Source organism: Zootoca vivipara, chromosome 12, assembly GCF_963506605.1.
Source record: "Zootoca vivipara chromosome 12, rZooViv1.1, whole genome shotgun sequence".
NCBI classification, from domain to species: domain Eukaryota; kingdom Metazoa; phylum Chordata; class Lepidosauria; order Squamata; family Lacertidae; genus Zootoca; species Zootoca vivipara.
The window spans coordinates 12,320,412-12,345,519 of NC_083287.1; the positions used below are offsets into that span (position 1 = coordinate 12,320,412).

At 43.9% G+C, this 25,108-nt stretch overlaps 1 protein-coding gene across 1 annotated transcript; it reads right to left on the minus strand.

Annotated features, from left to right (window-relative positions):
- Window positions 1–5,341: 5,341 nt before the first annotated feature.
- BFSP2 (beaded filament structural protein 2) lies at window positions 5,342–23,498 on the minus strand. The gene is made up of 7 exons (XM_060281051.1): window positions 22,927–23,498; window positions 16,992–17,074; window positions 16,014–16,170; window positions 12,426–12,587; window positions 11,700–11,831; window positions 8,195–8,415; window positions 5,342–5,528 (listed from the first exon to the last, which is right to left on the minus strand). The coding sequence occupies exons 1-7, from the start codon at window positions 23,473–23,475 to the stop codon at window positions 5,525–5,527; spliced, it is 1,308 nt and encodes a 435-aa protein (XP_060137034.1). The 5' UTR covers window positions 23,476–23,498; the 3' UTR covers window positions 5,342–5,524.
- Between the last annotated feature and the right edge of the window lie 1,610 nt (window positions 23,499–25,108).

The following is a 25,108-nucleotide window of genomic DNA, read 5'->3' on the forward strand; positions in this document are numbered from 1 at the left end:
AGGAAAGATAGGAGGCGGAGCCAAGCGGCAGGAGCTTTTTCTAACGTGGCACCTTATTGGACATGGCGGCGCAGAGGCGGGAGGCCGCGCGCGCCTCCTTCCGCTGGGGCCAACCCGCCGAAAGGGAACAAACGGCCCGGGAGCCAATGAGAGGCAAAAGAGGCCGGGTGACGTGCTTTGGGTGCGGCAGAAGCGTCAGCAGCCCCGTCTGTGAGGAGAGAGAAGGCGGACGGCGTGCGCTTGCGCGAAGTCGACGCCTTTGGGCGCTCCGGGAGTGACGAGGCAGTACAGCGCGGGCAGATGTTCGTTACGGGCCAGACCTTGATCTCTGTTGTTTCTGCTCTCCCTCAGCGCAGAGATAGCGGGCCTTTGTTCTGCGCGCGCTTTTTTTACTCGTCCTGAGGGGGGCGCGTTGAGTCCTCGAGATGCTGCCGCCCTCCCCTTCTGACGGGATTCGGCTTCGGCAGCTGTGCACGATAGGCAGAAACGCAACCGATGCAGCTGCGCCCCTTGCCTCTTGTGAGGGAGAAAAACCGCACCTGCGGAATTTGCTTATTTAAAGTATTTATATCCTGCTCCTCAGCCAAAAAGAGTCCCGCAGCGACTTATGAGAAATTAAAGCAATACGCTCCCTTACAATCTTAAAATGAAAAAGGAGTACAACGTCCAAGAGGACAGGGATAAGGAGGGAAGAGGAAAATAAATCTTAAAAGTTCAAGCACCAATTTCTAGAGACAGTTGTTCCTATGCTGACCAGCCGGCATAGTTAACAGGCAGAAGGTGCCAGGGGGAGCTGGGCTTCCAGCAAAGTGGATGCAATGAACCAACTTCCTCTCTTGCCCCGAGACAGCGTGATAGAATGCCTACACCCAGGTGACAGTTGAGGGTGAGGAGGCCTGATAGAATGAGTTGTCATAAAACTGGAGAATTGTAGAGTTGGAAGGGGTCCCAAGGGTCTTCTGTCAACTGCACTGAAGGTTTTTAAATAGGTTGAATGGCCATTGGATGGATGCATTGCAGTGAGTTGGACCAGATTATATTAGATATTTGAAGATGGCTATCATATCTCCTCTCAGTCTCCACTTTACCAGGCTGAACGTACCCAACTTCATCAACCATTCCTCATAAGACTTGATTTCCAGACCCTTGATCATCTTGGTCACCCTCTGCACACACTGCAACTTGTCTAGATGCTTAAATTATGACGTCAAAAACAGGTCACAGTACTCCAGGTGTTGTCTGACCAAGGTCCTATGACATCACACCATACATTGTTGATGTAGCCTACACTAGCATTAACTATTTTTACTGCTGCATCACACTGTTGACTCAGATTAAACTTGTGGTCTACTTAGACTCCTAGATCCTTTTCATATGTACTGTACTTCTGGCAAGGCAGACACTATTGTGTGAAGGACTCAATAGCTGCAAAAAAACTGTAGTTTAATTAAATGTAGACTTGTTTAGTCTCAGTTCCAATTTAAGTGTGTCCTCGGTTTCCTGAAATGCAGATATTTTTTTTAATCTAGGTAAAGGAAAAGCCCTGGACAAACAGTGAACCCATTACCAGTCCCAGCACCTGAGTTGAGTAAAGTTCCTGTGAGCAGGTGTGTAATATGCTATCTAAAGTGGCAGGTGAGGGCCAACCATGAATAAATTTACTTGCAATTAACACAGTGATCTGCAAGTAAATTTACCGGTTAATCCTTGTACCTTTTGTTCCGTTATGTAAGCAACACAAGGACAAAGCAGGACCACAAAAGGCAAGTCATAATGAAACAAAAAGCAACAAGCTTAGCCACACAAAGTAGATTTACACAAAATGGATTCACCTGTGTTTGGTGTGCCTTCCAACTAGGTAATGTGCATATGATTGTAGTCTAAATAGGCAAATCTAGTAAACTGCTGTCCTGATACCAGGGCTTTTTTTTCCAGCCAAGCTCAACAGAACTCAGTTCTAGTACCTCACAAGTGGGCACCATTGCCATAATAAGAGAACAAGGGAGGAGTTCATGGTGAGTTACGGCACCTCTTTTTTTAGAAAAATAGCACTGCCTGATACTATTGGCCAGTTAGCAAAATTCTACACCACTATTCCCTTAGGATTCAGAGAATGCCTCTGCCCAACTTGTTCAGTAACAAATGTAGCTTTAGCAATTAAAACTAATCCATAAGATAAGGTTGTAAGATACAATAAGCAGCATTAACAGGGACTTCAATAGGCCGCAATTTCTTTAAGCATTTTTCTAACTGATGTTTTTTTCTAAAATCAACGATTTGAAATCTCTTAAGTCATGTTTGATAGGTTTTTTTTTACCCTTTTCTGCACCAACTTTATGTGCAACAAATTGTGATTTCTTTTATAGTATGGACATGGCTCCTATTTGCTAGTTTGTTTAGAAATGCATTTGAAGACAGTGCTTTTGTAGAGACCTTGTTGCTTAAAAGCAACAAGGAAAGCTAATAAGGTTCATGAGAAAGACATTCTTTAATTGGGCACATATACTCATGCCTTTTGTGAAATTACTTTGGGGCATTATAGTCAAAGCAGGTCTGCAGAGTAGTTTGGAGGAAATACACCTGTGTTAAGGCCACAACATTGAACTCAGCAGGTCTTACTGCTGACTAGACATGTAGGATTGTGCTGTGCAGGGTAAGTCTGCATTCTCCATCTTCCAAGCCTTAAAACTGACTAAATACTGTACAACCTTGTGGTGTCAATATCAAGAAAACTTTTCTCCCACTTTTTGGGTGTGCTGCTTAGCATCTAGCCCGAAGTAGAGTTATGAAGAACTAGAAAGCTTGCTTATAATTTTGTGATATTTTGGTTGGTCTAGTTAAGGTATTTCCCAACTGTGGATTTTGAAATCTTTAGAATGGATCACAACTTTCCGTGCTTTTTAGTGTCTAGTTTTCCTAGTGATCCTGGGGTGTTAGGCTAAAGTGAGGGGTAAGGGCTCTTCAGAGAATTCCAGGATAATTATAGTATGGTTTAACCCAGGCACCCCCAAACTTTGGCCCTCCAGATGTTTTGGACTACAATTCCCATCATCCCTGACCACTGGTCCTGTTAGCTAGGGATCATGGGAGTTGTAGGCCAAAACATCTGGAGGGCCGCAGTTTGGAGATGCCTGGTTTAACCGATTTTAAGCCAATATCCTGCACTCCCTCCTTTGGCCATATAAAGATATCTGCACAATTATGTAGCTTGCATTTACTATTTATGCTCTCCTTTTTGTGAAAACACTTGCATACTTTCAGTAATGTGAAAGGCCTACTGCCTGAGCTAAGCAGAAGGATACAGTTTATTAAACTGATATCCAGGGTCGAAACAAAATAAAACAAATCCTTCCAGCAGCACCTTAAAGCCCAACTAAGTTTTTATTTTGGTATGAGCTTTCGTGTGCATGGACACTTCTTCAGATACTGATACTTCTTCAGATACCCTGATATCCAGGGTATTAGTGTCAAAACATTAATTGTTTGGGTATAGAACTTTTGCTTTTTCTACACATTGGTTTACCTGGCCTGAATTTAGATAAACTAAAGGAACAAATTCCACACATCCTCAAAGTGCACCTATTGTATGCACCTTCCTCAGAGATCCAAATTAAGCCCTTTTCTTCTATGGAGAAAATAATTTAAAATTACGGCGTTGTGTGGTGTGGTTGTGAATGTCTGCGCAGGAGCTTTGTACACCATGATGAAAGATGGACAGATGGGAAGCAGCTGAGAAGTATTACTGGTACTGTACTGGGCGACTCAGTGTGAGTTGTGTGACAAGCACCAAATTTCAGAGGATTAGTGGTGTGGCTTAGAATGTATTGTGGGATCAAGGTGACCGAGCTTCCATCTAGTGCTGTTGATGATACTCTTGTCTGTTACAAAACTGCTTATATTATTTATTTATATCAGTTTTCTCTTTCAGATTGACGTGTTCGAATCAAACTTGGTTAGACTAAAAATATTTCCAGTGATCACACAAAAAGTATTCCCATTGCCATTTAATAGTATAGTGCAGTCCTCCCCAACCTGGTGCCCTGCAGATGCTTTGGTCTGCAATTCTCTCCAGGAATGATGGGAGTTGTAGTTCAAAACAGCTGGAGGGCACCAAGTTGGCGAAAGCTGGTGTAGTGAGACAGTACTAGGGCAGTGTGTGTCTGTTTACAATGTTCTAAAAGAATGTCTGGGATCCAAGCCACTGTATCTGTTATTTTATATTTTTTAGTAGTTATGCTGTATTTATTGTTTGTTTTGTATGTTGTGAGCCACTTTAAGCACAATTTTGTGGGAAAGTGGCATAGAAATATTCACATGTTGTTATTGTTGATGGTGATAATGGGCCTCTTTGAATCTAGACAATATTTTGAGATTTCATAGCTCCAATAAACCCTTTCTAAAGGTCAAAATAGGTGAGATGTGGGAAATCTGGGATCAGATCTCCAGGTGCCTTTTTAAATTTTCCAAAGTAACCATCACATCAGGGGAGTTGAACTGGATCAGAGGCATGTCACTAGGGGGAAGAGGATTAAGGTATGGGGCTCACCCCCCTCCAAATGTACAAAGGTTTTCTGTCTATTGTTTTCTCAGTAGAAATCTCTCTCTCTTCCACGCACCCCTCCCCCCAGTTGCTATTTGCTTCAGTAGTGAAAGTAGATGGGTCCATATTGTAGCTGTGTGTTTGTTTCCTCAGTGGGGTAGTAGCAACTTGAAGAAGGGAGAATTTAGATCAGGAAATGGGCACATGGGCAGGTAAGGGGATAACCTACTCCACGTCTTGTGCCATACTGGCTGGGACTGGTGCAAGTTGGAGTCCATCTTATGGATGGCCACAGGTTCTTCAGCCTTGTTCTATAATTTAACAAATATATCAGAGATCCAGTCGTGTCTCATGTAGTTTGGCTAGGTTCATGTTCTAGAACACACCCTCAGTTAAATCAGGGGACTGGCTAGACTTATAGGGCCCCCTCCCTCACCGTTGTTCCATATGAACTGAGAGTGTAGCCTAGTAAACACTCAATGCTCTTTTGCAGCCATGCATTGCAGAATGTGATCAGTTATGGTGGGCAAACAGAACTTCAGTGTCCAGAATACAATTTGCAAGGCTCCTCTGGTAAAACAGGGGACTTTAGAAAGTATTACTCTTGTGGCCTGATCTTTTGTGCCTTTGCTTAAAAAAAAAAAGTCAAACTGAGATCAGTGAAATATATTCTCAAATGAATGTTGACAAGAATGCAGGGTCAGTCTAGTTTTTCTCCAGCAGTTTTTTATATTAAAAAAGAGCCATCAAGTTGAACTGATATTTTATTCTATAATCATATAGGAAGTATTGAAACCTGTAAGCAAAGCAATCATACGTGGGGATGCCTAGTGTAGTCGGTCAAGCTGTGGCCTACTTAAGTTGACGAATCAAGTTGGAGCAGGCTGCATTGGCTTTCATCGTTTCCATGGACACTTTTGCCAGTGAGATCATCCTGCGCTTTGAGCAACAGTAATTGTCTTCTGAAGACAACAAATTTGAAAATCAGCTGAAAAGTTAAACAAAAATAACACTATCATTATTTCTCCAAAGGGAAGCAGATCCTTAACAGTACAAATTGATTTGATGCAGTTTTGGCAAGATGAGCAACAAAGTGACGCACACAAAAACACACACTCTTTGTATAAGTCAGCTTTGTGGTTACAAGTAGAAAGGTTATCACACGATTAAATAGATGCACATATGCAGTGAACATGTGGGCTTCAAGGTCTGGGATGACTATTCTAATCCAAGCAAAATAAAAAAATTCCTTCAGTAGCACCTTAAAGACCAACTAAGTTTATATTTTGGTATGAGCTTTCGTGTGCATGCACACTTCTTCAGATATCTGAAGAAGTGTGCATCTGGTGTATCTGAAGAAGTGTGCATGCACACGAAAGCTCATACCAAAATATAAACTTAGTTGGTCTTTAAGGTGCTACTGAAGGAATTTTTTTATTTTGCTTCGACTCAGACCAATACGGCTACCTACCTGTAACTATTCTAATCCAAGTTGTCATTTGTGTTTTTATCAAAGTAGTGGATTCAGAGTTTTTTGTGGGGGCAAAAATATGTTCTTCCTAATGAAGAGAATGGAGTTTAAATCCAGCCAAGACTTCCATGACTGATAGGAAAAATTCAGACCTGGTCTTCATGAGTCAGTTGTTAGAAAAGAAATACACTTGTTTGGAAATCAGATTTTCCAATGAGAAGGGCAGCTTTTGCTGGAGTATTACAGATGAGAATTCCATTTATGGTAAACCAAAAAAACTAGCTGTTCTGTGTAATGTTTTCCATGGAAGACATACTTATTATTTTTAACAGGGAAAACTTTGTTGTTCTTGGTTTGTGTTTGAAACAGTATCCTGAACTATATGTTAAAAGTCGTTTTTGCTCTGCAACCATAGCCGTTTTGGCTGTTTATGCCATTTAATGTGCTTTATTCAAGCAATTTTTGTTGGTAGTTTGGGCTCCACAGCAGACACTAAGCTAGTATGAACCAATGTTTTCAATCAAGGCTTCAGTTGTTATGAATTCCCACTAAAGATGAAAATCTAAGTCCTGTATTTTGTGTTGAATTAGAATGGGCTAGCTTTTAAAAATGGAATGTGCTAGTAAATCAAGAGACTAAGAAGTAACACAAAGTAGATGTTTGTTTTGATAAATAAGATATATCTCACGCACTTTGCTGAACTGGGACTGATGCTTCGTTTCTGCAACGAAGAGAATACTTGGTTCCATGTATTGTTAATTTTTTAAGGCTAGAAAATCTGAAGCGATGCCTGTTCTTCAGAAGAGTTATAGGTTTTTCTGATGCAGAGTTGTCAGTATTAACTAGTGGCAGTAAATCTGGAAAATAGGGACACTTGGAGGGTCTGCAGTCTATACTCAAGAAGGAAAGAATTAAACCATCAGGAATGTAAGGATGGGAAGTTGTCAAGATAGATTCCGATGTTAATTGTATGTCATATGATCTTAATGTAAATCAATGTAAAATAGTAAACTATTTTTTTAAAGCTTTGGGGAACCCCAATGCTTGCAAAAATGCACAAAAACTTTAAACAAAAAATCCGGAGGAACCCACGTCTCAAAATAGCACAGTGAGTACCACTGTAATCATATTTAATGATCATGGAATACTGACTGTTTGGGGCAGGGGTGTGGAAAACGGGTGGGGGAGAGGGGAATGGCATGCTGATTTTATTTATATTTTGATATTTTAATGAACATTTAATACATTAATGTGAGCTGAGATTCTTTTGATTAAGTAGTAAATTGAGTATATCCTGGAAAAGTGCGCTGGCTGGAACTCTGGACAGGAGCATTTCAAGCTGCAGCTTTTGTTTCAGTTCCACTTGCAGCACTCTTTGCAGAGACCACAAGGAGCAGCCAAAATCAAAGCTCTAGGAAACTTTAAGCCATGATGTAGTTTTGACTGGCCTTCTGAGCTAATCAACAGGCATTGGTACTGTTTGAACTTCACTGCTGCCAGCTGGGGGAGAACTTTCCCATCAAGACTTGAGCCTGTTCCACCCCACCCCTTCCTCCAGAGGCCTAAAATTTAAATCCAAAGATTTACTGGAATGACTGGATTGTGCCTGCTGTTTCTGGGGAAGGTAGCGAGTGAATGGAGAATCTGGTCTGGCCATACCTTGTAAAGAGGAATTGTAAAGAGGAATTGTTCACATATGTTCTTTGGAATGGAGTGTGTGTGTGTGAATATGAGTTCATTCAACTAGTAGCTGTACAGTCATACCTCGGGTTATGTTTGCTTCGGGTTACGACGTACTTTCGGGTTGCGTACTCCGCAAACCCAGAAGTATTTTTTGCCCCGCGCGCAGTCTGCGCATGCGCAGAAGCATTCTGTGCAGTTTGCGGATGCACAAAAGCGTACTTTCGCGCTCGTTCAAGTTACGTACTTTTCGGGTTACGAACCGCACCCCGGAACGAATCAGGTACGTAACCTGAGGTACCACTGTATTTTCAAATCTTTAACTGAGGCATCAGTTGCACAACAGAATGAAGTTGTTGGCAATGTAATATTATAATGTAGCAATGCTAATATTTGCTAGATCCTGCTTGATTTATCATTTTGTGTCCATTCTGATTCATTCTCCTCTGGGCACAGAGAAGTGATTATGCAAGCAAGACACAATTCACCATACAAAGAAATACCTGCTCTCTTCTTTGTCTAGAAGGCAGTGATACGCAGTGATATCTTTCTCCAGCTGTGTTTTAATGGACAGCAGAGTTTCGCGATCCCTCTGCTGCTGTTCAGTCTCCGCTCGGATTTCTCCTACTTCTGCTTCCAGTTTGGTGATGACAGAACCTAAATTCTGAAGCTCTATGTCATGCCAGTGCTTGGCATCATAGAGGGAGTTCTCCAAACCTCTCTTCTGCAAGAACAATAAAATCCTGTTGTAATGTTATATATATATATATATATATATATATATATATATATATATATATATATGCTAATACATATTTTTGGCCTGCCCAACTTGTGTTCTACCAAGGTAAACTCAGCAGCCATGTAGTGTGGCCTCATATGATAAGACAGTGGAGGGCTGCATTTGGTGGTTATAAGCTGGGGAGGTCCAGTGTAGGTTTTCATAGGTGAGAATGCTGAAGAGAGGTTAACAAGTAGTGTCTGGAACATTGAGAGGTGTTGTTGGCAATGAGGAGCATGTGCACAAATACTTGAATCCATGTTATAGAGCAGGGGTGTCAAACTCAAATTCATTGGGGGCCGCATCAGCAGTTTGGTCACCCTCAAAGGGCCGGTTGTATCTGTAGGACTATGTGTCCACTGCCTTATGAGTTTGGGCTGCCTTGATTACTGGGAATGGGCAAAACTCTGACTCCCTTATTACGACACCTGTATGGTTTCATGTGTGTTGCTCCCATCAAGTGAACTTATACAATTTCCTCATATTGAATCAACCCATTAATTACAGGGGTGGCCAAATCCCAAGAGACAGTGATCTACTTTCAGAATTAAAATCTGGCAGTGATCTACCCCCATTTTTAGGGGTTCAGCTCAAAGTTGTTGAGCTTTTTTTACAGAGAAGGAAAGAGGGTGGATGATGCAGCCTGCACGAAGAGAAAACGGGTGTGGGGTGAGGGGTGGTGGGAAATGCTGCCTGCATGGATGGAAAACCTGGGGTGTGGGATAAGGGAGGGAGATGCTGCCTGCATGGATGGAAGACTGGGGTGAGGGGGGGAGATGTTGCCTGCATGGATGGAAGACTGGGGTTTGGGGTAAGAGGGGGAGATGCTGCCTTCATGGATGGAAGACTGGGGTGTGGGGTAAGGGGGGGAGATGCTGCCTCCATGGATGGAAGATGGGTGTGGGGTAAGGGAGGGAGGGAGGCTTGGGAGGCAAGCTGTGCAGCAGCCAGCCATCTGGCAGGCGAGCAGGGAAAGGGGAGACCACTGGCTTTGTGGCTGGCTTTAAAGCAGCAATGGGACAGGAGCCTCCTGCACGGGTAAGAACTCTTTGCCGGCAAGACGGAGGCACACGCGGTCGTGTGCGCGCACACACACACACACACACTCCAGCTCTTTGTCGGCAAGAGGGAAGGAGCTCTCCTTGCAATTGCCCATTGTTATTGAGATTTTGGGAGGGGGAGAAAGACACGAGTTGGAGAGCTTTCCCTTTTAGGCTGCCGACCTCTAAGGAACCCAAGATCTACCCACGATCACCAGAAGCTTTTTGCACCTCCTGGCTGGGGAGGCTCCCCTGAATTCTCCAGCGGAGAAAAGAAATACCTCTGTGCCGCTGCCACCGGCCTCTCCCTCCTTTTCCACGTCCGGCCGCTGTGCCCCTCAGGCTCAGGACGCTGCTTCTCAGGCTCCGCTTCAACTCCCGCGCAACCGCCGGAGCCGGGGGAAAACTTTCAGCCAATGGGCTGCCTCGCTCCGAACTCCGGTCTCCAATGGAGAGGCGAGCGCTGAGAGGCTGAGATTAGCAGCGCCACTAGCCAATGGGGCCTCGAATTCAACTTTGTGCCCCGCCCTTTCCTCCGGAAGCGGCGCCCAGACGGTGCCTCGGGTGAGCGAGCGGCCGGGCGGCCAGCGGCCGGCCGGCCACATCGTGAGGGCGGGCGGCGGGCCACATCACGAGGTCTGCTGGGCCGGATTAGGCCCCCGGGCCTTGTCCTTGACACCCATGTTATAGAGGTTCTCTATAGAATGCAACCATTCTGACAGAGGCCTTGTTTGCATGTAACACTAAACCAAATCATAGCTTAGGGAGAACAAGTAAGCATGCAGGTATCCAGACTGAAAATTGATTGCTTTGCTCTTCTCCTGGTCTTACTATTGCTATGCTACACAAAGGTAAGCCATGGTTTGGCTTAGCATTTTGTGTGAACCCAGCCTTGTGGGTTCTCCCCAAACAAACCACAAGCAGTAAACAGAGCACAAATTGGTTCAGCTCATGGTTTGTTGTGAGCAAGACAAACCATGACCCCAGGTTCATATGCAATAAATAAATAAATATTATTTATTTATTTATTTATTTATTTATTTATTTATTTATTTTATTTAGCGCCCCTCTGGCTGAGTTTCCCCAGCCACCATGGGTGACTCCCAACAGAATAATAATAATCATATCATCATAATAATAAAGTGATAAAACATAAAACATTTAAAAACTTCCCTAAACAGGGCTGCCTTCAGATGTCTTCTAAAAGTCAGATAGTTGTTTATTTCCTTGACATCTGATGGGAGGGCTTTCCACTACCGAGAAAACCCTGTGGCTGGTTCCCTGTAGCTTCACTTCTCGCCGTGAGGGAACTGCCAGAAGACCCTCAGAATTTGACCTCAGGGTCCAGATTGAACGATGGGGATGGAGATGCTTCTTCAGGTATACTGGGTCAGCACCAACACTTTGAATTGTGCTTGGAAATGTACTGAGATGTCCAAATGCAGTTCTTTTTTTCTAGGGGTATGCAGGGGTACACATACCCCTAAACATTTTGTGAATCTAAGTTTGGCCTCATTGAGGGCAGTATTTCAATATGAGTAAGAAAATGAGAGTACCCCTAAACATTTTTTTTAAGAAAATCATTGTCTAAATGTAACGCTAAGCCACACTGTGGCTTTGCTTCAAGTGGTGTGGCAGAAGCAGGACTGGTGGAGGAGTGAAGCAGCCACAGTTTTTGCTTTGAGTACCCGCACACTCGCTCTGTGTCTTTGGCCATTGTTTTTGTCATTGCATGCAAACTGGGCCACAATCCTGAAAAGAACCAAAGGGGCATTACTGATTTCAGTGGAAGAAATTTAAACACTTGCTTAATTCTCCTACTGGAATCACTGGTAAACAGTTATAAGTCAGCTTTCCAGTTTGTACCCTAAGTTTTATAGTTATAAAAACTGTTTTGAAAAGTGGAGTTTTCAAGCCTTGATATCCATAAGAAGCGTGTGGTTGCAATTATAATGGATGAACGATGGTTTGTTGAACACATTTGAAAATGTCAGCTGCAATCCTGTGCACATTTACTGGGGAATAATTTCCATTTAAATCAGTGGCTTCTGAGAAATCACACAGAAGGATTGCACTCATTCTCTTGTAGCGTAAGATGTCAAACTCATATACAGTTAGGAATCTGTTCATCCTGGAAACAATAGCCTTGCACCTATCAACAGATACAATTTCTCATTCCTGACTCACCAGAGTTCTCAGTGATTCAGTCTCTGCTTGCAGGCTTTGGATTTTGCAAGCTGTTTCATGAAACTCTACCCTCAGGGATTCAACCAGTTCCTCCTCTTGTGTCCGTACAGAAGGTGCTGTTTCTGTGGCTTGCTGACAACATTTAACAGTGACAAACGGGAAAAAATGCAGATTCTTATTTGCTGTTCCGTTATACCAGGCATCCCCAAACTCTGCTCTCCAGTTTTTTTGGGACTACAATTTCCATCATCCCTAGCTAACAGGACCAGTGGTCAGGGATGATGGGAATTGTAGTCCCAAAACATCTAGAGGGCCGAGTTTGGGGATGCCTGCATTACACAAATATATCAGATACAATTCAGAAGAAAAGCTGCTGGGATTTTAAATCCATCACTTTCTCCTCCGTTTACAGTACAGTATATATCGGTATATAAATATTACTCTTGCTTGACAGTGCTGAGTGGAGTAAATGGGGGGGGAGCGTTATTTCATGGAGTAATTTGGACAGTATTATTTTTAAACTTCCCACACACATAATGAATGGGCAGTCCATGCTTGGTAAGCCTGGCTTTATTGGAGAGGTGCTCCACCTCCCTAAGCATTTTACATTGAAAGCCTGTACATGTCTACTAAAACGCAAAGCCCATTGATATAAATGGGACTTACTCCCAGACAAACGTATATAAGATTGCAGTCTTAGTTACTCTTACCTTGTTTTGTGCTTACCTTGGTGTGGAGCAAGGCGCCAGTCTCAATACGGTTCCTTTCAATATCTTTCTCCCAATGAATCCGGATTTTATCCAGTATGTCATCCAGGCCTGTTCCAATGGGAGTATCTAGTTCTTCCAGTGGTGAGACAGCAAGCTGCTTGTAAAGCATCTTGACATCCTGAAAACCGCCCACATAAATAAATGGGCAGCACCCATTGAGATTCTAGCAAAAGGAACAATTTCTATTGATGCAACTGGGTAGATACCATTCGCGGCTACTGCAAGCCTTACTTGATTTCTCGTGTGTTTTGTACAAATAGTCACTCTAATGTAAATGCAGTACAGTCAAACCTTGGTTCCCAAACACCAAAAACCTGGAAATAAATGCTCTGGTTTTCAAACATTTTTCGGAACCCGAACGTCTGACGCGGCTTCCACTTGAGTGCAAGATGCTCTTGCAACCAATCAGAAGCCACGCCTTCCAGAATGGATTATGCTCGACAACTGAAGTTTGACTGTACGTGGGAAATTGCAGTCAAACATAACTAGTAAGCATAGGGCTAGTTAATGCATGAAGGGGTTAAGATCATAGAACTCAATTAGGAACTCGGAGGTGACAGTGGAAGTGAAACTTCTTCTCTTCCTTTCCTCACTCTTTTAGTGCCATGTAACTGACCAGGGAGGATGTGTCTGAGCTTGCTCCAAACTCAGACTGCATGCTTGAAACTGTATTTTGTACCCAAGAGTATTCCATTTGTGTTCTCCTTGCTGCTGCATGAAACAGTGCATGAATCAGACCTTTGGATTTTGTAAGTAAAGCTTTTAAAGTGTGTGGTCTGTTCATTGCCATAGGGTAGTGAGAGAGGATTAAGTGCTGTTTGCGAACTAAATGGGATATATATTCCCCATGCCAGGCATCCCCAAACTTCGGCCCTCCAGATGTTTTGGACTACAATTCCCATCATCCCTGACCACTGGTCCTGTTAGCTAGGTATCATGGGAGTTGTAGGCCAAAACATCTGGAAGGCCGCAGTTTGAGGATGCCTGCCCCACGCTGTACTGCTGCTTAACTCTGTGACTGTTTTAAACTTTGCTGGGGGCTCCCCCCCCCCGGGTCAGATCTATTTCCCCCCACAAAACGCTCGTATTCTGATTGGAATTACTGATGGTGTTACTTTTCACAGATAGCTATTTCTAGAGCAAAAGCTGTTTGGTGACAGAGAGAGCTCAGTTTTCAGGAGGAACTTTGTTCGGAATTTCTGGAAATGAAATTATTTTCCTCCTATCCTGTGATAGACATGGCTAGTTGATATAGAAAGTGTTTCCCATGGGAAGTCTGTGTTGTTACTATTTTTACCGTGTTTCCCCTTTTTTAAGACACCGTCTTATAACTTTTTTTACTCAAAAAAACACACGGTGTCTTATTTTCAGGGGATGTCTTGTACCTTAAGGCCTCCTCGGAGGGGCCAGGCCACTGGCTCGGGGTGCTGCTGGGCGCTCTGCGCGGCACCGAGGCGGCAGGCTGCTGGCTCGGCGCTCCGCCCAGCGCTGCTGGGTGCTCCGGGCGCTCGGCACTGCAGACCGCCGGTTCCGGCGGTGGGGGGCAGGCCTCGGGCAGCTCTCCCCCCAAAAGAAGAGGCCAGGCGCTGCAGGGCGCTCCGAGCGCTCGGCGCTTCGGAGCGCTCCGCTCTGCAGCCGCCGCTTCTGGCGGCGGGGGGCAGGCCTTGGGCAGCTCTCCCCCCAAAAGAAGAGGCCAGGCGCTGCAGGGCGCTCCGAGCGCTCGGCGCTTTGGGGCGCTCCGCTCTGCACACGCCGCTTCCGGCGGCGGGGGGCAGGCCTCGGGCAGCTCTCCCCCCAAAAGAAGAGGCCAGGCGCTGCAGGGCGCTCCGAGCGCTCGGCGCTTCGGAGCGCTCCGCTCTGCAGCCGCCGGCCTCGGGCAGCCAAACAAAAAGAGAAGAGGCCAGGCGCTGCAGGGCGCTCCGAGCGCTCGGCGCGCTCCGCTCTGCAGCCGCCGGTTACGGCGGCGGGGCGGCAGGCCTCGGGCAGCTTCCCCCCCCCCCGCAAAAGAAGAAGCCAGGCGCTGCAGGGCGCTCCATGCGTTCGCTGCAGCAACAGCAGCCGGTTCCAGGCCCCTCTGGCTGGCTGGGGCGCTCGGCGGTCTCGCATGGAGGTATGTCTTATTTTCGGGGGGTGTCTTAGATTTCACTAATGCTAAAAAATGCTGCCATGGCTTACTTTCTGACTACGTCTTAAAAAAGGGGAAACACGGTAGTGTATCTGGGTCATTTCACGGGACCATCTAATTCCATCACCCCTGATGATTGTGTTGATGATGAAACAGTTACCTACCGTAGTTGCTCTGCCATAGCCCCAGATTCTAAAGTGCTGTGCATTACTGTTCATATATTATCAGAAGTAAGCAACATTCAGTTCATTGGGATATACTTCAAGACAGTTGCATATAGGATTCCAGCCTTAGCATTCCATTGCCACTGGGTTTTTTTAATATCCTTTGTCATGGCCTACTAAATTGAGGGAGTGTGGCATGGCTGCTGCGTTGTGTTGGGGTGTGTTTTATATATTGTATTCATGCTTTTACCAAATTTTGTGATTTGTATTGGGAGGGTTTTGCTGTGAAAGATGAGATATAAGTTGGAGGATATTATCAGAAATGGAAGCAGGAATGAAAATTGCCACAATTTGCATGTTTGTTGAAGGTAAGGAATGGAAATCACACAAATAAACCAGCGTTATTCACTGCCATATTTTTTCAGTCCGCAATTTTTATGTTAAAAATAAGTTATTTTTTGCATTCTTGACATTTTTCTTCCATTGTTTTAATTTCATGAATGCAGGACAGCCCCCTTGCATTTTGTAGAGTTCTTTAAATATTTCAGCTGGTATGAATAGGAGATAAAGAATTCTTTGCAGGATCCATTCCTTCTGTTTCCAGTCTGCTTGGTAGAAGGCTTTTTACTCTCTCTTTTTTTGTTTAAACTAGAAGCATACCCATACAGAAACACAGGGTACTAACCCCCTGGAATAGTAGTAAAAAAGAAAGTTCAGGTTAATAACTTTTGTAGGGGAATTTACAGGGCTGTTTTTAGCCCCTATGTTTTTTTTTTAAAAAAAGAGGCAACCTTGCCTACATAAAAACCTACATTTCTGTAGAGAGAGCACCCCACGATCAAGGTGTTTCCAAGGCAGCATGTAAAAGTTAAGCTTATCAATGCACAAAAAGCTTAACCCCTTGCTGCGGTGTTCTTGGGGAAACCTGAATGTAGTCGAAGTGTTTTTTTCCAGATGTTTGGCTATAAGGTTATATGAAAGTGGACTTTAATGTATGCTTAAATGGCACTGTGTCACACAGAAGTAAAAATAGCAAAGTATGTCAGAGCCTGCTTATTGTTTTGAGATATAAGCATTAAGTTAAGCATATGCAAAAAACAAAAACAAAACACCAATTAAGAGCCCTGCACTGTGACATTAATCGCAAAGTTCGACAATAAACACTATTTTTGGCAGAAGTTAGCCTTTGATAGATGCCAGTGAGTCGCCTAAAAAGATATGCTCTAGCCATATTCTGTTCTCAGCTCCAACTTACCTCTTCATGATTCTTTGACAGTAAAGTTAATTCTTCTTTCATGTTTTCGATCTGGCTCTCCAGGTCCACCTTGGTCAAATTAGCATCATCAATCACTTTATAGAGAGAATTAATTTCATCTTCCACTGCCTTTCGGAACGGTTGCTCATTTTCATACCTGCAGAAGAAATGGACAGCATGTTGGGACACTGCAGCCCAGAGCTCAGTCTTCTGGCAGATATGTTTGTTACAGGGATAGGAAACCTGTCACCTTTCAGATGTCATTAGACTCCAATTCCCACCCTCCCCACCTGGCATATCCAGTGGTGATGGGTGATGAGTGTCTGGGGGGTGGCAATCTGGGAAGAGGGCAAATCCTCTGCAGCAGCCACCAAGTTGTGAAACTCCCTCCTCACAGAGGCATATCTGGTTCATTTGCTATACAGTCAAACCTTGGTTGTCGACCGTAATCCATTCTGGAAGACTGTTCAACTTCTGAAACATTCGACAACCGAGGCACGACTTCTGATTGGTTGCAAGAGCTTCTTGCACTCAAGCGGAAGCTGTGTCGGATGTTCAGGTTCTGAAATACATTTGAAAAGCATTTACTTCCGGGTTTTTGGCATTCGCTAGCTGAAATGTACGATAATGGAGGCATATGGGAACCGAGGTTTGACTATAGATTCCAGAAAATTCTACCCTAGCCTTTGTCATCTGAGATGTGTGTTTTAAGGGACTATCCTGTTCCTAGGACTGTAATCAGTTTTCACTGTTCTTAGTTCTTAAATTGTTGTAACGGCTGGTGGAGAGCAAGTAATGATGATTATGATAATATTACTAATGTACCACAGTCAAAAGCTATGTCCCACTGATAGATGGCCCATGAATTGATCCCTTTCATTAGGATTAACCCCTCTACTATTATTCCCAGTCTGAATCTTTCCCTCTCTTCTCTCTCATATCAGTAGAGGAAGAGAAAATTGACCTACGAGAGATTACCTGTCCTTAACGTCTTCAGCACAGGCTTGAATATTTTCTGTCTGTAACATAAGCCGGGCATTTTCCATGACTGCATCGCCGACCTAGAACAGTTCAAGCAGTCAAATATAAATAACACATATAATATGTATCCAGAACCGGGTCCTTCATTGGACCAGACTGAATTTAATCAGCTCTAGACACCTTGGTGTTAATACTCAGTAGATTTCTTGTTGGTTGCTATGCGTTAACCAGTGGCTTCATGGGAGTCTCGTGAAAGCGCTGTGGCAGTGTAGAAAAAAATCATTGGATTATCATGGTGAGCTTTTGGGGAAAGTGTCTTGCTGCATGACACAGTTGCCAGGAGTAACTTAAAACAACCTGGGGCTGGATAAAATTGCTATAAATTGTGGTGATTTGGAGGTTTAATCTGAAATCCAGCTGGATTTGAGTTTGTTGGTGTCTTTGGTAACTTCTCTCTCTTATATCCTGGTTGTTGGCAAATTGGATTTAAAATTGGATATTAGATGCACAAGGGAAACTGTTTTAATGCTTAGAAACTTGGCAAAGTTTTTTTATATTATTATATTATGGATGGATGTTCTGTACAATTTTATTAATACTATTGCTTAATACAAGTTTGCCATGGCCTTTGGCTTGTGAGCTGAAATATGTTGATGATTATTTTCTGGCATTGTTTCTACTTGTATGTGACCATGGGAGCAAATGCTTAAAGGGAGGGTATCATATATTTATTACAATATACTGTGAATTAATTTGCATATTAGGAATAATTTGCATATGTAGGAATGTATCTTGAGAGTGATATAAAGGCCAGATGGTCAGTATGTTGCGGTTTTTCTTCCTCTAACATAGTACTAGTTGGAGCGATATATTTGGGGAGGGCAGTAGAATGGCATGGTGTAGGGATTATTACTTTTTACTGATGATAGATATGGATAAGAATTTTGATTATTTGCATTTAAAGGCGGACCTACCTAGTTCTCAGTTTCAGAAACAATATGCAAACTGAAACAACCGCCTGCAAACTTTTCTCTGAATTTTGCAATGCAGTTCTCCAGCCAAGTATTGCGTACAAAAAGACATATACCGGTGTGGTGGGACTAAAAATGCACATAATAGTGAAATAATAGTGAAAATAACATGGAATTATACATTATATTAGCAGGGATTGTTTTGTAAAATGGAGTCTATTAGTGCTCCAACAGCAGTAATACAAAAAAGAGGAAATTCAGATACTGTAGATGCTTCTCAAGGTTCCTTCTTCTAACTCTATAATTCTATGCTTCTATAACATCCAAAGCCCCCCTCCCCCCCACCAAGTCCCCGTAATAGTGGGGGAAATTGTACCAGCCTGGAGCTAGTGTAGTTATTTTCTCCAGCCACCACTGTTCCTTCAACCTGACTGGCTCTAGAGCAGGCAGGATTTTGAATTTGGTGGTTGCTCCACCTCGCATTATCCTTTCCCCTTCCCTCTAGCATGGCTCTGACCATGTGGTGCTTGCCATCTGCAATTTTTATAAGTATTTGCATAGAAAACAGTAGTAGTAATAACAATAATAATAAGAATAATAATAATCCTGCTGCCCAATCAATTTGTGCCCTTTAAAATTTTCATCTATTTTCATCTATTTCATCATTTTCATCTATCAAATCCTGCAGCCTGATTTTAAATCCAGTCTTCCCACCACCTTGGATCCCCAGGGTTTGGAAATATGACTGCAGTAAACTGTGTCAGGATTTTTTAAACGGAATTTAAAATATGCATTTTCACACTTTACGGCTAACAAAAATAACACTTACATTTCCCTTGTGTAATACTAACTGCTTCAGCAGTAAACCTCTCTTGGGGGAGAAAAACTGGAATTAGATGGAGATTTTCGTTAATTATTTTTCTCAGCTCACTTTCTTACTTCTAAACTAGAAGGAAGGCTGCAATTTGTAACACCTTGTTCTCAGGTTCTCAGAGAGAAGTGCCATCTTTTAATTTGCTGCACTGACTGTACACAGCTGTCCTGGTGACTGTAGGGAATATTTTTTTAAATCAAAAAGGTCTCTTTGGACTGTTTAATAATGTAACCAGAATTCAAATCTCATGGGCCAATTCTCTCTCTCTTGCACGTGCGCACACACCCACACACCCACACCCGAGATTTGTACGGTAGCAGCTTCCCACAGCATCTAACTATGGTGGAATAGCCCTACAAGTTTTCAGCAACTGCAAACCACTCGCTCACAGGATTCATGCTGTTTCCTACATGCACAGCTGAGATTGCCAATTTCCTTTGTCTACGTGGACTTAGGAGGTTGCTTGGGGACACATTCACACCATACATTTAAAGCACTATGATGCCGCCTTAATCACGGCTTCCCCCAAAGAATTCTGGGAGGTGTCATTAAGAGTTCGTCGAGGGTGCTTCCCCAAGCTACAGTTCCCAGAGTGGTTTAACCATCCCTCTTCACAGGGATGTAGCTATGTGAGGTGAATAGGGGTCTCTGCTCCCTTAACAAACTGCAGCTCCCAGGATTCTTTGGGGGAACCCATGTCTGCTTAAAGTGGTATTGCACTGTAAATGTATGGTATGAATGTGGCCTGGGTCAGGGGACAAAAACCTAGTGGTTACTGCCGTTCTGCCTGTAAAACCTGGTGCAAATTCTGCCTGTTAACCTAAGGAAGTGATGGGGAAGCTGTGACCCTGCAGATGATGTTCCAGCAGCCTCAGCAAGGATGGCCAATGGTTAATAATAATAATAATAATAATAATAATAATAATAATAATAATAATAATGTTATTATTTGTACCCCACCCATATGACTGGGCTGCTCCAGCCACTCTGGGCAGCTTTCAACATATATAAAAACATAACAAACCATTAAACCTTAAAAAGCTTCCCTATTTGATGATGGGAGTTGCAACATCTGGAGGGCTATAGGTTCATTTTACAGAATACCCTTTAAAGAAGAAAGCCCCCCACCCTTTGTCCCTTCAGGAAGAAAGCCACCAAACTTAACTGGTTTGTTGAATTGCTTTATTAGAAAATAAAATATATATACACAGCCTGACTGTTAAGCCTGCCTCTTTCCATGTGCCTGTTCCATTGGTACTTTATTTATGTTAGCTACTATTTACACTGAGTTCTGCTGGTGATTTTGACTAGCTTAAAATCAACAAATTGTGGCTTGCTATTTAATATTTCATTATAGTGCTGTTTGTACTAATAAAATGAATTGTCAGGAATTTAGTATGGTTGTACTGATCGTTGAAACAGTTTGTTCTGTGATTTTGTTAGCTTTGTTTGAATAGCTGCTCTTTTTAGTTGAACTTGACAGCTGTGCAATGTTGTTAGGAGTGTTCATGTACTTATTTATACCTCGAGTCCCTTTGAGTGCAGCATATGCTACAATAAGGCCTGTAAATCAGCCTTACTTGACTGGTAATGTGTTGCCTCTAGAACAGTTTCTCCCTCACTCCATCCCACAACTTCTGGAAGCAGAGAGGCTTCACTCAGAATGTTTTCAGGATATGTAAAGACACCAATCCCAGCCTCTAAGGCAGGCATCCCGAAACTTTGGCCCTCCAGATGTTTTGGACTACAATTCCCATCATCCCTGACCACTGGTCCTGCTAGCTAGGGATCATGGGAGTTGTAGGCCAAAACATCTGGAGGGCCGGAGTTTGGGGATGCCTGCTTTAAGGGTTTTGCAGAACTTCATTTCTGTCCAGGCATATTGGAAGGCAGTGGACCCAGAGCAGTGACTCAGGCAGAGGCGCAACAGGCACCCACCTCTCAGGGCCAGTAATGTTGCTGTAACTCTGCATTGGGGCACAGTGGTGCACAGCAGAGACTGGTCCATTAGGGTGAATCGGGCACTCCCTCACCAACCTCAGTCTGCCTGAGGTTCAGGGGGATGCAGTAACAGCCACCTTCCTCTTCATCAGTCATCCTCCTATTGTGGCATGGGTATTCCTTATGCATTCAGGATGCACAACTTCATTGGCAACAAAACACCAGCCCTTATTTTCCACCACCACCCCGCCTTCCAATTGAATCTAAATTTACCCCTTTCTGTGGAAAATCAAAAGCAATTTTAAAAGCATAGCCAGTAACCCATTTGTGATATCTCTGCAGCCTATTTACAATACAAAGCACTCTTACCTCCCTCCCCGTATTATTATTGTTAGAATTTATATACTGCCCTATACTCACAGGTCTCAGGGTGATTTATAGGATTGCTTATAGGACTGAAGCCTTTTAAAATAATAGCAATAATAATGAACATTAACATTTTATATGCGAACAACACTGTGTTGAGAAGATGAGTGTACAATGATTTAACATAATTTACAGATAACTAATTGACATCGAATTATCTAGGAAATGCACCTGACAGTGAGGTGCTATAGAAGTCTATTCAGAAGTTCAATTGGATTTATTCTTGGGATAGTTTAGCGTGTATAGGGTTGCAGGCTAAATGCAGAGTTATGATTCAAGTATTTTACTGCTTGTGTGGAAAGTGGTGCTCTTAGTCCCAGGTGAATTAATCCAGAATAATTGAGGACTTGCCTATTTCTGTCTCGTGGTGTGGAAAGAAGTGACAGGAGGGTATGGTGCCCACACCACACTTTGAGCATTCCAGATGTGTCCATGGGCCCTAAAGGTTCGGTTTCCCTGACCCTTTAGCCTATTCGCCATTCCCAAGAAATTGTATTAGAGTAGAGCAGAAGTTTTCAACCTTTTTGAGTCCACGGCTCCCTTGACCAACTGCATTCTTTCTGAGGCACCCCTGTGGGGCTCAGGAGCCCAGTTGTGTCACCCTTTGCCTGCAGAGCTGGCAGACCCTCACCCCTTTTTGAACACCCTCCCTTGTGGAGTGTTCCTTTAGCCTCATCTCCTCTCCCCTCTCCTTGGGAGTCCTCTAGGCAACCGCAGTGGCTGCCCCTGGCCTCTGAGCTGCCCCCCCGCCCCAAAGAGATGTGCCTCCTCACACTGCCCCACAGGGGCCTGGGAAGCACCCCCTGGCCAGACCCAGAGGCACCATTCTCCTGGGGAGCTTGTAGCCAGGACTGCTGCAACAAACAGCTGTGCAAGCCTTTGGAAGGCAGAGACACAAGAGGGCATCAGAGGAAGGGAGGGAAGGAAAGAGGGGCAGAGGCCAGTGTTGCCCGCAGCACCCCTATAATTCAAGGCACTTCAGGATGCCATGGCACACTGGTTGAAAACCACTGGAGTAGAGGCATCCAGGATTTCAGTAGCTCCACAAGATCTACAAGGTGACCATAGTGCTGCAGCAATGCTGAGTCAATATAGGCACACTAATGTGCCTTCCTAGTGTTTTATTTATTTTGCCCTTTTGCCTCTTGCACTATGTATAGGATCATACTTTAATTTTGTAAGATATTTGGGTTGTGTTGGGAGTTTTTTTTAAAAGGCAGTTTTATAAAAAATGTCCCCAAATTTTAGATGAAAAAATGTCTTTCTTTGTTTTCAAAGACCTTGACTGAAAAGTTCCCCTGCATGCTAAACGTTGCGTAAGGGGTGGAAGAAATGCCTTGCCATTAAAAAAATAATTAGACTTTCGATTTTGGAAAATATGATGAATGAAAGAAGCAAATACCACTCAGATGGTATTTCCTCATTACAAACAGCATCAGACTGGCAATGAGATAACACCAAGAGGATAAACTCGCTGTTTTGGCAGCGTTTCTTTCGTAGTTTTGCTCCTAAATGCAACGACTGCTCTGAGGAGAATTGGCTGACTATGCCAAAGAGGGGAGAGAGAGCTTTCCATTCTTCCCCTCTTGTGCATGAACCTCCCTCAGGGCAATTCCCATACATAATGCATTCCCTACACACACACATATACACACACACTGTGAAATGATGTTAATTATCATGAAGATAAGTTAAAATGTGCTAGGCAGGGTAGCTCTACCCTACAACGAAGCTGTGTTCTTATCACTGGCATTAGAAACTCTTTGTTCTCTTTGTTCTCTTTGTCTTTCTTGCCAGAAGTTTTCATACTCACTTGGTGGTAGATGGTCTCCCAGCTCTCTCTCAGGGCTCCCCAGTTGTTGGCGCTGGAAGATTTCTTGTTCAGGTAAACTCGGATGCGGTCTTCGAGCTCCTGGTTGACCTGCTCTAAAGCTCTCACCTTTTCAATGTAGTCCACCAGGCACCCATTCAGGCTCTCGTAAGATAGGCCCCGTCCTCTTTCCAGCCCCTGGGGCAATGGGACAGTTGAGCAAGAGCTACGGAGGCCTTGTAAGAAGACGCTGCTTATACCCAGAGCTCTGCGGGACACCCGGGTGCCCAGGCTGCTGACACCTCCTGTTGGCACAATTCCCACATAAACCCCCGACGGCCTTGAAAGGCTGCCTGCCCCACCAATGCTAACCCTACGGCTGCCGGTGCTCGCACTCTCCGCTGCAGAAGTAGAGGGCTGCTGCCCCAGAAAGGAAGCCCTGCGTCTTGTGAAGGGCATGCTGCACCTCAGACTGCCTGCACTAAATGAGCAGCCGCTTCCCTAGGTGCCCCTCTGCTGCTGCAGCCGGCGGGTCGAGATCTGCAGAGCAAAGCAGGATTTGGAGGGGGGCTCATTATCTGTGCTCTGTCCCAAGAGCTTCTGGGATATTTCTCATTGTCTTTGGCTGCGTACCACAGGCGTGTTTGTTGGAAACAATTGTTTGGCCCTTTCCCCTCGGTCAGCAATCTATTTCATGAGAATGATCTGTCTGTTGCAAGAGCAGCACATGGAAAGGACAATGTAGTCCAGAGCCTCAATTTGGGCTGGGTGGGGGGATGAGGAGAGATAATTTCTTCCATGTTTAAATGCTGCCTTTCTCTGGGCTTCCAAATTCAGGGTTTACGTGTACTGGCATGAGTCCAGCTCGTAGAGTTGCCTCTAATATGCCAGGAGCAGCTCTAGCTGTATTTAAGCGAGCAGCACTGCTTGTACTTTCCAATCTGATCCTGAGCATCAAAAGGCCTCCTGGCTGTTGACACATGAATGGTCATTTTTGAAAAGTAGAGTAGACGCTTGAAGCAAACTGGCCTGCTACCACGTTGTGGTGTGTGTGTTGCTATTGTGAGTTTCTATGATTGACAGGGATGACCCACCAGCCAAATCCTGGCCTAACACTTTTACAGTGATAACTGCTATCATGTTGATCCCAGAAGACAAGAAAGCAATAAGTAGGTGAAAACTGGCCAATTCTTCATTAAGTTACTTATTTTGGGGTTCCTGCCCATCATTTAGGAATCAGTGCTCTGAGACTCTGGTGGGGCACATGTTTCATATTTTTGCTGGTGACAGCGGTACAAAATACATTCCCACCCACCCACAGAGATACATTGATCATGTGTGATGAAGGGAACAGGCAGGAGTTGGACTTGGCTCCAAATTCAGCCCTGGTCTTATTTTATGGGTGCCTCACTATCTCTAGGCCTTAGCTCCACATCTCTAAAATAGGAATAATAATCTCCCTCATTTGGTTGTTGTAAGATCAGATACAATGAAAACTGAAAGTGTAGCCTTTGTAAATAAAAATTATAAATAGTACAGGAAGACCTCTTAGTTTTGCAGACCAAAGTGCTCAAAAGAAAGAAAGCTGCTTAGCAGTGTTTGGACTGGCAGGAAGGGCATATGTCCCTTAATCCATAGGTCAGGAAGACTCACTCTAAAGAACATGATAAAATTAGTTTAAAATCTGTAACACCACAAAACATCAAGTAAGATGTAACTGAATGCTGATTTAGAATTAGAGCCAAATAAAAATTGGAATTTGATAGCTGTTGGGAAGGCTGGCATAACAATTCCATCGAGCCTTGCTGTTAGAGGCTCACCAAGTGGAATGCTACAAATATTCTCAAGCCTAGCTGCCTGTTTGCCCATATGGCAGAGTGTGGAGTCTTGCCTGGCTTGTCACCCAATCCCTTAATGCTCAGAGAATGCTCTGTCAGCAGGCAGTTTAGTCACAGCACAATGTGTTTGGGGAAGAGGGATAGCTGTCTTTTTTGTTCCATGGCTCAACCCAAAAGAATGCTAGGCTATAGCCTAGTATATCAGCAAAGGCTCCTGTGCTTGCTCAATCTTGTGAAAGGGAGGAGAGAAGGGA